A 19,434-nucleotide genomic window follows, 5' to 3' on the forward strand; every position below is an offset into this window, starting at 1 on the left:
ATACAAATCACATTTTTAAACTTTCTATTCTGAAGCATCTCTGCTTTCCAAGATTCTCTTCAATCTCTAGTTCATGCACTAACTACTTGGTCTCATGTTCCCAGTCTTTTAGTGTATCCATTCTGGCATATCCAACTGTCTTCACACCCCCCTTCCACTGAGTGAGAAATTAGCCAAGATTACTAAACTCTACAAGCAGATACGATGAACTATAATTTCTTGGTCTTTCTTAGCTTTGTTCTTCCAAACTGGGCAGGAGCGGGGGGTGTTTAAAACACCCACTGTAACCATAGAAAATGTTCCTATTCAAGATTTTAAACTGAGAGGACTTTAAATATATCCAATAAGTGATTTTTTAAAATAAAAAAGCAAGCTAAAGGTGTGGAGAAAACGTACTGTATCAACCACAAAAGTGTTCACTATTCTCTGTATACTTAAAAATAGATTACATTTAAGAATAACATTTTTGAAAAAAAAACTGCTGTTGGCAGAAACTAGTTCAGTAGATAAACCAGTATGGACAAGTGAAGTGATTAGTTAACAGGTGGAACTGTTTGCTAGAGAAGATCCATGAAGTTCTTAATTCCTGTTACTTAACTGTGACTCTCAACCCCCGCAACATTAGGGCAAACATGATGCTTTACGGTGTCGCTGAAAAGGGGACAAAGCACCTGCCAATCAAGAGATCTTCAAAGGAAGAGATTCCACTTACATAGTAAGACATATCACAAGTCATTAATATGGCTGATTAGTGAAAGTCACTTTTAGGCATGTTGGGACATATAAAGATGGACAAGAAGGGATACATTTCACTACAGAAACTGTAATCTATTAAAGGAAGTAAAGTACACACAAGAACAACTACAATTCATTACAAAGCTGCCTAAGTAATTTGTTTTTAAAGTAAAATATTTTGAATTTAATCATAATAGTAGCTATATAAAAAGCTCATGCATTTGGATCCTAATAACCAGTACTGAAAGAAGCTATACCTGTGCAATCCATGTTGCCAATTGAGAGAATACAGTCATCTTGGGCCAACTCTTAAAACTTAAGACACAAGGTCTAGGCACTGTGACCATATTTTCTGAATGAAACTTGGAGTCAAATAGGTTGATTTCACAATGAACTCGCTGACATCAGGAAAATCCCCAGAAGTGGCAGCATGGTTGTCCCTAGGGCCCTCTGAAGGATGTGAATAAACTGAATGGTCTACCATTTTAGTAAGAGCATCTGAGTCTGCTATCTGAATCTTCTCTGAAGAAATAAGTGGATAAGAAAAGGTGAAAAGGAATCACAGAAACCCTCTTTCATTTCCTTTGCTGTGGAAATCAGTTACATGGATCAAATAAATATCTCTATGGCATATAAACTGATTGGCATTCAGGAGTTGTGGTTAATGCTTATTTATTGAAGTTAGATACAATTTCTTATGATTTGAGCTAACAATAACACACTAATTGTTCAAATGCTTTGTTCATTCATGTATTTTACAAACCTTTCTTCATGTTTGTCACATATTCTTAAATTATCTGGTACATATTGTTCTTTTTAAAATTATTCCAAATGTCACACATTTCCTTTATCCCTTCCTCCATTCTTTACATATTACATTTGATGTTAATAACTGAGCCATATAGCAACTAATGTAATATATCTATAGGTCCCTAAATACATATCTCTGATATTTCAATTCCAAAGTCCATAAAATTCATTATTACTACCAATTCAAGCACCTAAGCAAAAGTGCATATTTAATTGCTCTTCGTCTGTTTTGCTACAAAGAAGTACTAGAGTCTGGGTAATCTATAAAGAAAATAAATTTATATTATTTATTTGGCTCACGGTTTTGCAGATTGTACAAGAAGCATGGCACCAGCATCTGCTTCAGATGAGAGCCTCAGGCTGCTTCCACTCATGAAAGAAGGCAAAGGGCAGACGGCATGTGTAGAGATCACATGGTGAGAGCAAGCCAGAGAGCAAGAGGGGGCTGGGGAGGTGCCAGGCTATTGTTAACAACCAACTCCAGTGGGAACTCACTTATTTCTTTGAGAATGATACCAAGCCATTTATGAGGGATCCCCCCCATGATCCAAACACCTCCCTTGAAGCCCCACCTCCAACATTGGGCATCAATTTCAACATGAGGTTTGTAGGGGTCAAACAAACCAAACAATAGCAACTGTTAGATCAAATATCAACATCTTTGCTTTTGTCTGTGTATGACAAAGAAAAATTTTAGAAGAGAAGCTCTTCTAAACTATTGCTGAAATAAAAATTTGAGACTTTTATTTGATAGACCAATCACTGATAGCCATGCCATATATCAAACACTGACAAATATATCTCAGACTAGAATATGAGAAATCAAATTGGGGCATGCTTAAATGCTGACCGCAAAGTTGAAGAATATTTAAAGTGCATAGTGTCACAATATCTGTATGCTTATTTCATTACATTGGCAATTATGGGTTATTGGTTAAAAGCTGGATCAAATGTTCAAATGGAGAAATAGTGATAACTGTAAGTGAATTAATGACCGCTTGTTCTCAACAAAATCTTTTCAACAAGAAGATCTTGAGTAATGAATTAAATCAAAGATTTAAATATCCCACTATACACGGTATGCATTCAAATGTTTCTGGCATTGACAAGAATATTAACCCTTAAAAGACAGAAAGAAACTGTGTCTTAAAATATTTTATATTTTTTATAGTGCCTTATATTTTGAATGTAAATTACTATCCAAAAAATCAGTTGTGTATTAGCTAGTACACGTGCTTACAGAGCTCGTCACATTAGTGGGGTTTCTTAAATCAGTGATTCCTAGAAGTTTTTTTTCTTTTTTTTTTCCTTCTTTTTTTTTTTTTTTTTTTTTTTTTTTTTTTTTTTTTTTTTTTTTCTTTTTTTCCAAAACTGGTGTGTAGTGGTGTGATCTTGGCTCACTGCAACCTCCACTTCCCAGGTTCAAGTGATTTTCCTGCCTCAACCTCCCAAGTACTGGGATTACAGGCACCCATCACCACATCTGGCTAATTTTTGTATTTTTAGTAGAGACAGGGTTTCACCATATTGGCCAGGCTGGTCTCGAACTCCTGACCTCAGGCGATCCGCCTGCCTCAGGCTTCTAAATTTCTGGGATTACAAGCATGAGCCACCATGGCCAGCCGATTCCTTGACATTTCTAAGGGTAACCCACCTCTTTCAAGGTAAAAAGTATAACTGATGAGCATTTTAGATCCAGATTGGCAAATGGGTTTTTCTCATCTGTCAAAACCAATCAACTTTTAGTGGCAGTCTGAGGTGATATATTGAGGATGAGTGACTCAGGGTCATTATGTGCAGAGGTCTACCAAGAGGGCAAACACACACACAGACACACACAGACACACACACACACACACACAATTCAGCATTTTCCAAGGATCAATACTAAGATTGATTAGTGTGATTAGCACTGAAAATCGGAGCCATTAATTAGTCCATATCATATGTGTGGGTATGTGCGTGTGTGTGTGCATGTAGGGGAATCTTTTATTATAATTGTTCATGGGGACAGTAAGTACTCTCTCCAGGACACTTTAATATCAACATTAAACTCTGTCATAACAGGTTCCAAAATCTTCCCAAATTCTTCTGTTATGCTGTGTTACATTTGATTTTTTGAATATATTGTCTGGAACTTTTAAATCTTTTTATTATACAGAAAGCTTGTTTAAACACATTTTTGGAGGGACATTTGATCTGTCGACCTAGAGTTATTCTGTTACGCGTTCAGTATTCTGCCCTTTGTCTCTGTACTTCTACAGCACCATGAGAATGGTATTACTCAAGAATTATATGGAAAGGTAGAGTCTCCTCTTGAAAGTGAGGAAAAAATGCAGAAATTAACATGGAAATGCGAAATTCAGTTTCAACTTATTGACAGATCCCTAAAATAAGAAAGAAAGACTTATATTTAGAGTACACAAAATTCAACTATCACCAGAAATGTTACTTTATGGAATGAGACTACCACTTCCTGAATTAAACATGAAAACTTATTAAAATAGTTTCATTGTGCCTTTAAAAAATTGTCACACTAATTATAGGTGATGAAAGAACTTTCTATTCTGATTTATACAAGTAATATGTTTAGATTCTGTAACAAATACATGTCAAAATCAGTCTTTATGCATTTATAAGATTTTTAAAAGAATGCTCAAATAATAGCAGCCTTCTTTTCCTATCTTAATCAGTGCTAATAACAATTAATATGGGGTAGCTTTTGATGAATTTGTGAAGTATTTACTTTGATGATTAACTTCTGTTTAAAAATTGAGCCAAAATTTGACAATCACATATTGTGTAATAATTGACTTTTGAGTAATAAAAACAAAAAGGCAAAAGAGAAACTGATAGTATAAGACATGTCTTTACAAATTATATTTGTTCAGCATAATGAAAAATAATAAACCAAACCTCTCTAGGCAAGAGAAAATACAGTTGGCACAATCTCCAATTTCAGTAAATGAACATATTAAGTTTAATTATGCACTTATGAGGAAAATACACACACCTATATTATTTCCTCTTCAAAGTGTAAGGGGTTGGTTTTAATATGCTACTATCTCCCTTGAGTACTTCCAACCAACAGCCTTTATTACAAAGTACAATCTTTGCATTGAAAATACATTTGGGATTTTTTTGTTTTAGCTCATGTCATGAAAACTAAAAGTACAAATCTCTACGGACACATTTTGCATGTAGTAACAATAATTTGATATCGCAGAAAAAAATTGAATTTTTTTTAAAAAAAGCTCTAAATCCATAGCTTCAGAATTACCTCAAATGTACAAATACACAGATTAGAATATCCTTAAACTTGTTTTCTTAAATAGAATACAATATTTTCATATTTTATTCAAACAATTTATCAACATTAGACATACCTGGAAGAAAGATTTGCTCATTCAGATAAAAAATTATAGCCAAGTTTTCTAAGCATTTAAAAAACTGTAACAGGAATTCCATTAGTTTGATTAACATTTTTTGAAACTCAAAAATCTAAATAAAAGGTATTTGGGATCTTTCTTTTTCTTTTACTTTATAAAATGCTACTGAGATATAGTTTTAAAGGCTGTATCTTAGAATGGCATCTCAAGAGAATTTATTTTACAGTTTAGTCTGCCTCTTTATTCTATAGTTATAAAATGAGTAGATTATTTTAAGTTTTCAGTTACCATGCTCCAAAAATCTTAAGAATATTATAACGACTGGTACAAACATGTTTTAAACATGACATTTTAAAATAATTCAGATTTATATTTTGCAAGTCATGTATTTAGAATAGTATGTTAGCAAATATAAATCTATTAATGAAAGTGACCAAGGTTAATTGATTCTAAAGGACAATTGACAACCAAATGGAATTAATATTTACAGAAATGGTTAACAATTAAAATTATTTAAATTTTTAAATCATTGATGACCCCACTATTAACCTTTATTCACACCACTGCAAAACTGAGTTAAAATTTATAGCTATAAAGTAAGGGAAACTATAACTCTATTGCTAGAATTCAAACTCGACAAAAATTACCTTGATATCCAGTCTTTACACAAATATTTTCTTATTCTGAAATTTAATATCACTCTGACACTTCTTAACATATATAATGAAAACCAATACCATAGTATTCCTACTACTTTTTCTTTGTCATATTGTAATACCCAAATAATTTTACTCAAAGATCCTCTTTACATATACAAAAACAGGAAGAAACGTGTATCTATTTCTTCCTGTTTTTGTAATATGTAAGCAGGATCTTTTGAAAACCCTATATCATTAATCTTATATAATCTATACCATTGAAAAATAAGGATTTTTTTTTTTTCTGAACATGAGAAAAGCAATGAAAGGACAAGTAAACTGGTATTTCTTGAGGAAACTTACAAGCAGAATTAGGTCATTTGCTGGTTTCCATGGTACCACACAGATCAGGGCATTTTTGTTTCACTAGATGTACCATTCATATTCAGAGATTTTTATATATACTATACAGCATTTGAGGTGCCAGATAAAAGGTACTACCTATCCCATAATAGATGGAGCTTCTTCTGGCACTCCAAGTGCCCTATATTCACATTTGATTTTTAAAGTATTTTTCTTCTAAATGTAGCTACAGTATTTTGTTTTATTTGTTTTAATACAACTTATCAATTATCATTAATTGAGTGTTTATTAGGGACAGTATTTTAGCAAGAAAGTGCTAATAAAATATATTAAATCCAAAAACAAAATAAATACAGGATATTGCATCTGTTAAAAGTAGACTAAAGTAATGAGGAACAAACCATGTGGAGCTTTTTACTGAGAAGAGCAAAGATCTGAGGATTGGGCATAGATGAAGTGGAAAACAAGAATTCTAAAAATATGGTTCAAAAGTTATAATGAGTGAGCAGTTGATTGGGTGAACACTCTTTTGAACATTTTCTCCTTATAATATTTCTTTCTCGAGGATTACATGTACCACTCTATCTTGGGTCTTTTAGCCTGTCTCATTTTACTCTTCCTTATCTGGACCAATGTTGCTAAGGTAACATCATCTACATTATCAGTCATGATGGAAATTTTCTGTAACTTGTGCTGCCAAATACAATAGCCACTATTATACATGATCACTAAGCATGTGAATTATGGCTAATGCTACTGAGAAATTGAACTTTGACTCTTATTTAATCTAATTATTTTTCATTTAAATCCACATGTGACTAGTGGTTACTATACATGACAGTGCATTTATAGACCCTACTTCTTTCTCAGCTACAACCTCATATTCAACAGCCTTCTTGATGTATCTGACTAGGTGCTCTATAGCGCTACAAAACTCCACATATCCAATGTCAAAGTCATCATCACTTTCTCCAAACCAGCCCCTAACTGAATTAATAATTATGCAATAATGTCAACTTTTAAGATAGAACTATTAAAATTATCTTTGACTCTTCACTCTATTTCATGTCTCCTATATCATACATCCTGTCCTTCAATCTTAAACCTGTCTCAAAAATCTGTCTTCTGTTTTCCAAAATACATATCATTATTTGTCACACACTCTCATCAACAACCTGATCTTTAAAGCACTGTCAAAAGAAACTCATTGACATTAAGATCAAGTTGAAATTCTTTAAATTCTTAAAATGTCACTTCTCTGGTGAATTCCTCAGATCTCCTAGGCAGAGGCTGTATTAGTCCATTGTGAGACTGCTATAAAGAACTACCTGAGACTGCGTAATTTATGAAGAAAAGAGTTTTAATTGATTCACAGTTCCAAGGCTGTACAGGAAGCATGGCTAGAAGGCCTCAGGAAACTTACAATCAAGTCAGAAGGGGAAAGGGAAGCAAGTGTATCTTACCATGGGGGAGTAGGACAGAGAGAGAGAGAGAGAGAAGGGGGAACTGCTACACACTTTTAAACCACCAGATATTGTGAGAACTCATCCACTATCATGAGAACAATAAGGGGGAAGTCTGCCCCCATGATTCAATTACCTCCCACTAGGCCACTCCTGCAACACCTGGGAATTACAATTTGACATGAGATTTGGGTGGGGACACAGACCCAAACCATACTGGAGGCAAAAGCTCCATCTTCTTTCCTCCTATATTTTGTCCACATTACTATCATCTCTTTCAGTACAACATAATTAATTAAAATGATTTATTTACCTTGTTTATTCTCTTAGATCTCTCCTGTGTAGTAACCATTTGGGTATTCCAAGTGTCTTGCTGAATGTTGGGACTATAGTAGATAATTAGAATGTATAGATTGCTAAGAACAATTTAGGATCTAAATGTTGAAACTTTAGAAACATAACTAGAAAATTCCTAGATGTGGAAGGAGAAATAAGCCTACTTTAAAACGTGAAACATGGCCATTTTTATTCACTTATTAAAGGATTAAGCACCTAGGATTTACATTGGCATTTAATTCATGTTTAGGTTTAGTCAATGAAGGAATTAGTTCCGTTTCTATGATAATTTTAATGTAATTATAGGAGATAAGAAAAACATCTTCAACACTGATGCAACATGTGTTACCCTTCAGCAACTTTATACTGTACCCCCGGACTGTCATTGAAGCCATGATGAATTACACCTATTGGCATCAACATTGAGCCTCATTCATTACTTTCTTGGGTTTCATGCTCTATATCAAAAAGACAAATGCCAAGAGAAATTCAAACTTTGTTAAAAACAAAAAAAAAAAGAACTGCAGGAAAACAGTGAACAGCTACTTTCAAGGACTCACCGTTCACATCCCATGTATGAATATGGTTTATTTATTTTATTGCTTAATGTATGTCACTCGGGAGATAAATACTCTAAATGCCCTAACCAAACCACTATGAGATCTGTTCATGTCACAAAATTGCACTTCTACCCCATAAATTTATACAAATGATAAAATACCATAAAATATTGTTTAAATTCAGCAAAACCCTATTTATAAATTATTAACTTCCTGATATGTAGAAATTAAAATTTAATTTGGCATGAAATCATACTTGTAATCTATAGCAAAGTCTAGAAGAAAAAGAGTTACTCATTGGAAGAGGATAATAGCTGTATTACACGTTTATATTTATATTAGATCTGTTTATGTTTATTTTTAATTAATTAGGTAATATAAAATACGTGATTGTGCTATGATACTATATCAAATACAAACTTTTATTGGGAGAAATAAAAAGTAGTATCTTCAGAATTTCAATTACTTCTAGTTTCTTGAAAATGCTTTAACATTGGCATAATACTAGTAATAATTGTGCTTCATAATTTTATCAAATGTTTTTCATATTTTTGTGAAAATTGATTTTGTCATAATTGATAACTGAGAATGTATACCTAGATCGGTTTTTAAATTTCAAAACTGAGTGTTATTTATATATCACACTATTATTCAGAATAGAAGCATACTATACCTGTGATATGTTGTGATACGTTGATAAAAATATCATTTATCCTTAGTGAAAAAAAGTACTCTAAAGGCCTCAACTCTTCATAAATTAAAATTCATATTCTATTTGTACACACTAACTTAGTGTACTCTTAGCATTTAAAATTAGTATGGTTATGTTTTTATATCTATATTATCCACATATATATAATACTAAAAACAAAATTCAGAAAATGCAGATAAGGGCCTACTTGAAAGATTTTAATACTAGTTTTTTTAAATGAGTTAATAGTAATACTGAATTAAATACACACTTTGTTTCTAGAGAAAATGTATACATCATCTATTTCAACCTCACAGAATCCTAGTGAGGAAGGGCATTATGAGTGTACTCCTTTTTGTCATAGGAAATAAAATAAAGTTCTTCTAAATAGAATAACAATTTTGCAGCTAAGATAAAACTAAAACCACACCCCATATTTTCTGCTCAGGTACTCTATTCAACCCTTCTATATATTTCATTTTGCTGTTGATAAAACTTGACATTAAAATGAAGTATCTATTAATTACTTCATGTTATGGTTTCTCAGTTCTGCTATTGGTGAAATAAGACTGAACTTGTGAAGCACAATTTTATTCCTTGACCAATGTTTCCAACATGAGTGCAAGTAGACATGATGAATGAGGAAACAGAATCAACACTGGGTAAGTTATTTGTCATCATTAAAAAAACTCATGGAACTCTTGCTTCTGAACTTAAGCAGGTTTTATCTTCTCTTGGACATATAATTCTTTCCAACATCCACTTAATGGGTTAATAACTATCTGTTCACACATAAAACATATTTGAAAACACACGTGAAATATACTCCAATATCTGTGAACAAATTTGTCAACTTCTCTCTAATGACCTCTAACTTTCTGTCTGTTTCACACTAATTAAAAAAGAACAATTGCATATGTTCGGGATGTGTTCTGTGCCCCTTTACTCCATTTTTGACCAATTCTTGCTTCCCAACATGTTCTCAGGAGTTGAAATTCTTTACTGTGGCCAAGACTTCAGGCACTGAGGATCAGTACATGTTTATACCTCTGAAATGAAAAGCCTAGCATTTTCTCTGGCTGAGGATTTCTGATGCTAGACACCATCATTTCATTGTATGTCTCCTGTCAACATTGCCTGAAATTATCCCTTCCACAAAAATCCTTGATTGTACTGATTCACACAAAAGCAGAAAAAAAATGGAGAAAATATTACTATTTCATTGCCCTAAAATTTAATGCTTTTAATGCTTTGCTTAAAAATAAATAAATGTAGACTCTGAGTGTCTAGAGTATGTGAACAAATATATATATATTCATTGTATTTGAATTCATGTAAATATATATTCATATATATGTATAGGAATGTATATGAATTCATAAAAATATATATCCATTCGTGAATGTTTATGTGTGTCTGTATATATACATATGTATATAAAATCTCCAAGTATTAGAAATAGATCATATATGTTTATGAATATATATGAATTCACTAAACTATATATTCATTAATACATGTTTATATGTGCGTATATGTGTGTGTGTGTGTGTATATGTGTGTGTATATATATAAAATCTCCAAGTATTAGAAATACAGTTAAGATTTTGAATACTAAGAAGGTGTTTTGGGGGCACTTCTATCCTGCTACATACAAAAAAATATATGATCAAAGGAGGGAGATACTAAAACTAAATAAAGAACTGGGATAGGCTTCCTGTTAGGTGATTTTGCCAAACATAATAAATGTATAGCTAAGATTTAGATATTTTGAGCTTAGAATAATTTTAAGAAAAATGTAATTCGAACTCCTCTCATTTTAAAGGTTTGGAAAAAAATAAATTCACACGGCTCTTCAGAGTCAAAGACAGACACAGGCTTTAGTCTTTGTATTCCGAGCTCATTCTATTAACGCTCACTCCGTTTGCTTTACCATATTTCCTCTTTTTAAAAGAAAAAAACAGCTACATAAAGTTTCACTAAAATTTAAGAATGATTCAACCTTTCAAGAAAGCATATATATATAAATAATCCATACATAAATATAAAAATATAAATAATCCATATATATTTAGATTATTTTAATGGTACTAAAATGTCAGTATTCTCTACAAAGGCTATCCTCAAAAGGCAGGTGATGACAGGTTAAATAAATAATTGGTAAATGTAAAAATCCATATGATGTCATGTGATGTCAGGAACATTAAACTTATTTGCTCCATACTGTGAATTTTAATTTTCTTTATATAATTCACTCACTTCTATAAAAACACAGACGTTTCACAACTTATGATGGGGTTATGTCCATGAAAATATATGTTGAAAATGAATTTAATACAACTAACCTGCTGAACATTGTATCTTTGCTTAGCCTATCTTAAATACACTCAGACATTTATATTAGCCTACAATTGGACAAAATTTAACACAAAGCGTATTTTATGGAAAAAAGTCTTGAACATCTCATGTAATTTATCAAATATGGCACTGAAAGTGAAGAACAAAATGGTTGTACGGGTACTTGATGTAGTATTTCTACTAAATGCGTAGTGCTTTTGAACCACCATAAAGTCAAAAAATAGAAAGTTGAGCCATTACAAGTTGGGGGACATCTGTATGTTAAAAATATAAGTATGATTGCCATACAGTAGAAGACTTTCCTATTATAAACGCAGTCTTTTTCATTTTAAAAAGTAGCCTTTTTTCTGCAACTAAAAAGTATCATAAAAATGTACCTTAACTATTTAAACAAACTATTGAAGACAGAAAAATGCAGAGGTCCATTTTGTATTTCCCCATAATCTAAAGTGATTTCTCTTGATTGGTTATGTTCCTTTACTCCATCTACCAATAAAGAAGAACAAATATTTCCCACCTATTTATGAATGCATTTCTCCCCTACCTTAGTAATGGTTTCATGAAGGTTGAAAGACGGATCCATTTCTTCAATTTTTGTTGCTTGTGTAGAAAAAAGGGCCTCAGAGAGAAAACTTGGACCCTGGAGCAAATCAAAAAAGAAACATTTAAACTCTTCATCGATTTTGTTTTTCAAGTGTTTATTGGATTTTCTTTAAAGATTAAAAAGGACTCTAAATTGTCTCAAGGTTTCTGTTGATTGCTGGATTTCATTCTCCTGATCTAATTACCCATCACAGAATATTTATAAATTAAAATGAGTAGAATTCTATAACTTTTGACATTATATGTATTTACCAAAAAATATTTTTTTTGCCAAAAAAAAAAAAAATCTTGACATTCTCTCTACCTTTTTTTCAAATGCAGACTTATTGGTAATATCTTCACTATAAAACCCATTTCTGAAATCCCATCTCTATTTTATATATTGTATGTTTTACAACTGGAGGAATGGAATGTTTTTCCTAAACATGATTACATAGAAATGCCAAGGCAGAGAGTGCATGATATTTTAGATACTGCCAAACGAACTTCAAAACAATAGTAATATATATTTTTGGTAGAACTGCCGCATGGCTTTATATGTTGCCAATGAAGTGGTGATACACTGTATCAACTCTAGTGTTAAGATGGTTGAAACACATCAGAGACACTCTAATTCATTTTGTACTTGCAAATGAAGCCAAGTTTCAGAATGCAAGAAGACATGGGATGCTGATAATGTTACTATCTAAAATAATATTGCTGGAGTTACCAACATTATCAGGGTGATACAAAATGATTATTGTTCACAATATAAATATAACTCTCTTTTTTTGAAAACCTGAAGAAACCAGATTATTTGTGTAGAAAACAGAAGACTTTGGATGCAATATATATGTACGAATAGACAGATAGATCACAGATAGATAGATAAGATAGATAAATAGAAAGATAATAGATAGATAGATAGACAAATACATAGATAGACAATTTTCTGAAGAGTTTCATAAGGAAGACATATTTAACCCAATGTATGCCAACAATGTTTGCAACAGGGCAAGAAGGTTAAGCTAAATTTTTTAGAACTAGTATAGCAATCCAACAGCATTACAGAGTACTGTGGCATATATCAATGATGGAAGAGAAAGGTAAAATGATGTAGTTCACAGGCTTTGAAGTTATACAGATAAAGATTGAAACCAACATAATTCCATTTCCCTATATATGAAACAATTCTATGACAAGGTAATTCACTGCTTACTTTTTAACAATACTGAGATCAAGAAAAGCAACCTAACTTCTCTCTCCAACACATACTCAAATTTTGGATAAGATTATGAATCAACCAAGCAGCATATGTATCAACACTTGTTCATCAAAACATGCTTTGTGTTCCTCTTCTCATTGTGTCCACCAATCTCAAACTAATTCGTTAGAAACTTTGTCCAGTTCCAACCAGTATTCCACTTTGTAAGACTAGCCAAAAAATTCATACAGCTTAGGCTTAAAATATCATAAATGTCCTTTCTTAATTTCCCCATTTTGAGGACCTGGTAAAACTCAAGGTTATGAGTTGAATTGTCTCCTTCAAAAAATGAGTTAGGTTATTGTCAAATGTACATATCATAATTAAGTACTGGGGATTAAGACTTCACAAATATGTTTAAATCCTAACCCTCAGTACTTCAGAATGTGACCTTATTCAGAAATGAGTCATTGCAGACATAACTAGTTAAGATACAACAAGATCATACTGTAGTAGCATGGGTCTCTAAATCAATCTGACTGGTGTCCTTGCAAAAAGGGGAGACAGACATACACACAGGGAGAACACCATGGGAACATGAAGTCAGAGATCTGGGTCTTGGGTCTTCAAGCCAAGGAACACCAAAGACTGGGAGTAAATCACCAGAATCTAGGCAAGAGACATGGAATAGATTCTCTCTTACAGCCCTTAGAAGGAACCCACTCTGAGAAAACCTGGAAAAATGAGACAATGAACAAATAAAACAACTTTACTGTTGTTTAATTTACCCAGTTTGTGGTGTTTTGTTACAGTAGCCCTAACAAACTAATGCCCTCTGTTAAGGTGACATTCTCCCTTAATGCAATAAGCCTACTAAACTTAATTTTGGTTATCAATAAGGATTTTGGGATAGTGATTTTAGGCAGTCAACATAGACATAGATTAAAATTTTAGTTTTACTACTAAACAATCTGAAGTACCGTACTCGCCAAAGGAATAGTTACCTTATCTAAGAACTCTGGGTAATAATATATGCTTCCCAGTGATGATGTAAATTGTCCAATGCCTGTCACACAGGAGACATTATGTTAATGGAATTGTTAGTGTTGCTAAAAAATAAATATAGTGATGCTGTGGCAGTCGTATTGTTGATGGTAACTAATATGGTTTGGTTGAGTCCCAACCCAAATCTCACCTTGAATTGTAGCACCCATAATCCCTACATATTGTGGGAGGGACAAGGTGGTGATAACTGAATAATGGGGGCAATTTCCCCCATCCTGTTCTTATGAGAGTGAGTTAGTTCTCAGGAGATCTAATGGTTTTGTAAGGGGCTTCCTCCTTCACTGGGCACTCATGCTTCTTCTCCCTGCTGCCATGTGAAGAAGGACATGTTTGCTTCGCCTTCTGAAGTGATTATAAGTTTGCTGGGGCTTCCTCAGGCATGCAGAACTGTGAGTCAATTAAACCTTTCTCATTTATAAATTACCCAATCTCGGGCATGTCTTCATAGCAGCATGAGAACAGACTAATGCAGTAGTGTAAGCAACAAAGACTTGTCAAGGATATTATACAGAAAGTGTCTGGTTATGGTAGAATATTGAACTAAAGGAAATCCATCATCCTACGAGAAACAGTATGCAGTTTGCATTTAGATATGTTTTTTTTTTCAAATAGAGATAACTTTGAATATACTTTATTGAAAGTTTGCCATGAACAATTTGTTGCATTCATTTTCATTTAATGATTAATAATTGAAATCCTTAAAAATTTGCCTCATAAGTAGTTTTAAATAAACTTCATAAGTAGTTTTATCTTACTAGTTTACCAGGAGAAGGAAAACTTCATAAATAGTGCAGAGATAAAGTATCAGCAAGCCTCAACTTGAAGGATCCCATAGAGATATACGTTGGGAGTTATAATTGACAACATTTTTATTGAACTTTCAATTATTCAGTGGGAGGACATATTAATTTAACTTTTGAATATGTTCCTTATTGTCCAATGTAATCCCTTTCTTTCTTTTGCTCCTTCACTTATCTCTTGACATACCATTCTTTGTTGTTAGTCCCTCATTTATTTTATTATTAAAAAATACTCAGCTAACATACTGTATGCCAGGTGCTCCACTACATGTAGTACATGGTTCTTAATCTCACAGAGTTTAATCTAATGGGATTTGGACATGTAAAAACCAAATATCGCTTCATTTCAAAATATTAAGACAACATACCACTCTTTTTCATATACACATGAATATAACAATTGTGTTTAATAAACATGTATTTATACAGCTTAATGTAAAAAATAAAGAAAATATTACAAATAAGAATATGTGCTTTATGAAAGTCTTCTGTTGCTATTATATTGACAATAAATCATGGCTGTTCAAAAATATTTTACATCTGTAGATGGACAAAGGAAAGTAAAGCAATATATAACAATTTAGAAAGTGCTTTTGTTTGGAAAAATTTATTTATATCTCAAAATGAAGCAATTTTTAAGTAAATCAAGATATGGAAACCTGAATACTGAATGTCTGCCACTTGAAGATCATAGTAAGAATGTTACAGAAAAACGGATATTGATAATAGAAGTTTATCAAGGATACGGTGTAAAAATCAATTTTGCCATCCACAGTCCCTAACTTTTCTGTCACTTGTGTAACTTTTAACAATATCTAGCACACTTTATCTTTCAACTCTTTTGTCTGAACTCCATGGTTTGACTTTCCTCTTGTTTAATTTGTATATTACTCTCTACCTGTAACTTGATTTTATTTTATTTTTTGGAACTTCATGTTGTTTCTAGGCATTCTACCCTCAACTGTCTCATTTTCACAGGCTCTGTAGGTAGATTTACCTGCTTTTCTAGCTTCACCTACCAACTTCAGATCCATAGCACCCCACCACTATCTCTTATCCTGATCTCTGTTTACAGTTGGTCATTTCTGTTTGTCTAGGAGACTCTTCAGACACATCAACTTGTTATGTTCCATTCTTGTTTGATAGAATAAATAGATTGATATTTAATTAATTTAGACATTATAGAAATGTGAGAGTTTAGGGCAGAAAATCTTAAATCCTTGAGGTGAGATGTTTGTGGGACATTCAAAAAAATCATCTAGACGGTGTGTGACTATATTGGTCTGAAGTTCAAGACCAAATTCTGAACTGGAGATATAACAATAATTTGAGAAACATACATGGTAGTTAAAATGTAATGTGAAACACATGTAGACTTAGAAGTATACTGAGTGTAGAACAGATCTCTGAGTGGTAAGATATCTGAGTGTCACCAATACTTAAGAGGTGGGAACATAAAAGCAAAACTCATGAAGATGTTATAGATGGAATTATCAGAAAAGTGTATGGAGAAGCATGTAACTGTTATTCCATGGGAGTCAAAAAGTAGAGAATGGGAATAAATAATCAATATAGAAAAGAAAGCAAGGAAATACAATAAAATTAAGATGAAAACTATCCCTTAGAGGGGGCATTTCAGAGATCCCTGGTTTCTTTTGTCAGAGAAGATTCTCTGGAGTTGCAAGAAGAGGATACAGAATAAAATCAGGTGAGGAGTAAATATGAGAAGTGAGACATTAACTATGAACTACATTATTCTTTCTAGAAATTAAGATTATCTTGAAAAGTTAAAAAATAGATTACTAGCTAAAGAAAGTTAAAGAATCAACAAAAAGTGTATTCACTGTTTTTAAGATGACATGGATTTTTTTTTTTTTTTTTTTTTTTTTGAGAGAGAGTCTGGCTCTGCTGCCCAGGTTGGAGTGCAGTGGCGCGATCTCGGCTCACTGCAAGGTCCGCCTCCCGGGTTCACCCCATTCTCCTGCCTCAGCCTCCCGAGTAGCTGGGACTACAGGCGCCCGCTACAACACCTGGCTAATTTTTTTGTATTTTTATTAGAGACAGTGTTTCACTGTATTAGCCAGGATGGTCTCGATCTCCTGACCTCGTGATCCTCCTGCCTTGGCCTCCCAAAGTTCTGGGATTACAGGTGTGAGCCACTGCACCCAGTCAACGTGGACATATTTTTAATGCTAGAGAAAGTACCCAGAAAAGATTTTAAAAATACAAAAAAAAAAAAAAATGTGGGATAAATTAATGGGTCATAGTCTTCAGGAAAAGGAATTCAAAGTTCAATAAAGTTACCCAGAAAAACCATTGTAAGTAGATGAACCAATAGAAACAAAGACATTGAAATGAGGGTGGGATGTAAATATGGTGAAATTCACTGTTAGCACATACATGGAGGAGAAGAAAAGATTCCAGGGTCATGTTTAATTCAGTTCTAGACTACAGTGAGTTAATTAAACTTCAACTCACAACCACACCAAAATGAACCCTTTTGCATGTTTTTCAGAAACAATAATTTAAAACATTTTGTCACATAGGGTTAGTAGCGATTAAACTGAACAAAATCAATGCCTTCTCTTTAGTTGGCACTCAAAGATGCATGGTCTGGGATGATTAGAATTACTATAGTGCTTTCCATGTATCAGCACTGGGATAAGTACTCTCCATATGTCACCTAGTTTAATCAACAGACATACCTATCAGGCAGAAACTATTATTACTCCCTCTTTACAAATGAGAACCAATGAGTTCCAGTGCTAACCCAAGGTCATAACATGAATAAATGGTAGACCTAGGGTTCAAACTCAGGTTTATTCGAGTCTACGGCCCACACTTTCATTTCTGTATCATGAAACCTCTCTATGAAAAAAGTTATTAACATCCCAAGATTCTGTGTGTTTATGTTAACAAAGATCATTTCCCCACCTTTTGTTCCAATTTCCTGCAAGCGTTCATCTACTCTCCATATGCAGCAAAAACATTATGCACAGTTTAAATGATATCATCAAAAACTCCTTGCTTAGACTAAATAAAATTAAATCTAAAAAGTCCCATGTGCATCTCTCACATTGCGATATTCTCTTTTCTGCAATCAGAAGGCATACACATCAATACTTAAATTTAACTTAATATATGAAATTAAAACATTGCAAGCAAGCTTTGAATGGCACTGACATTCATAATATACTGGACTGAGGAAAAAGATAATAACACCCATAAGTTTTGAAACATGACATTCTCATCACTATTCAAAGTAATATAGATCCGAGGTAATGTGGAGTTTAAACAGAAGTGTAACCATCCAAGGGTCAAATGTGGGACAATATTAGCACATTGTTTTCTGGATACAATCGGTTTCATATTACACTTTTCAGGTCCTAGGAAAGTTTATAGCATTAGCTTTATTCAAAATATTCGAGGCACTTCTGTACTTCTATCGCTATTGATTTAGTATCCTTATCTTAGACTTGGAAGAGATATTAGAAATGTTCATTCTACCCAAATACACAAAGTAAAACATGAAAAAAATCAAGTGATTAATTCTACAATGTCACAAAACAGTTGTTAGAAACTCGATGTTAGACATCAACTCTGTGTGTCAGTGTATACATATATGTGTCTGGAATTCTTAAGCATTTTGTTATTTCTTGTAAAGTACTTTTGAGGTGGGGGTAATTAATTGTAATGCAAATCTTAAAAATGTGAATCATTTCAATTATCCAGATATATTTTCAGTCTTAAAGTTCTTATATGCCAATAAAGTACATCCATTGGGGGCAGTATTCATATTTTAGGCTTTCTTCAAGCTAATCTCTGATGTATTTACCCTTAATCACTGAATGTGTGCTTATCCTATCTATTATACATACCATGTATTATTAGCTAAGTAATTTACGTTTATGTAATTTTTTGTTACATTGCACTTTCTAGTCAGATCAGGAGGCTGGGAAAGCTAAAGGACAACTACAAAGAAATAATAAAAGGTTCACTAAGCAGTGTATTTCACAAATGAAGTCATCTTTTAATGAATGCCTTTAATTAATATTTTGAAGGTAAATAATTGAGTAAATAGCTATGGCCAAGCTATTAAACTTTCTTAATAAATACTAAACATCCCATGCAGTAAAATAAGTGATTAGTGTTTGTTAATGCTTCCAAATCTGTGCTGTCATTCTAAAAAGAAGAATCCATTTGGGAATGTCTGGCATAAAGATCAGGAAAATGAGGAGGAACTCTGGAAAGGTTGGTTGTATTAATAAGTTGACTTAAAAAAAAGACTGTGATCACATACAAGATCCTATTTATCAGCCCCGCAAATTCTAAGATCTCATAGCACTAACTGTAAAGTGTTTATTATTAACTCTGCATATGAGTCACAGAGAGATCTCTTTCTACATCCTCTCCCTTTAACTTTCTTGAGAATTCGGTTTT

The 19,434-nt window shown here is 32.8% G+C and overlaps 1 protein-coding gene across 1 annotated transcript in view; it reads right to left on the reverse strand.

The window, feature by feature from the left end:
* The window catches only part of NAALADL2 (N-acetylated alpha-linked acidic dipeptidase like 2), a 971,471-nt gene that overhangs the window by 169,187 nt on the left and 782,850 nt on the right, over window positions 1-19,434 (reverse strand). The window contains exon 11 of the mRNA XM_025377768.1: window positions 11,888-11,983. Coding sequence (XP_025233553.1) covers window positions 11,888-11,983 — 96 coding nt within the window. The remainder of the gene's footprint in view (window positions 1-11,887; window positions 11,984-19,434) is intronic.

Source organism: Theropithecus gelada, chromosome 2 (assembly GCF_003255815.1).
Source record: "Theropithecus gelada isolate Dixy chromosome 2, Tgel_1.0, whole genome shotgun sequence".
NCBI classification, from domain to species: domain Eukaryota; kingdom Metazoa; phylum Chordata; class Mammalia; order Primates; family Cercopithecidae; genus Theropithecus; species Theropithecus gelada.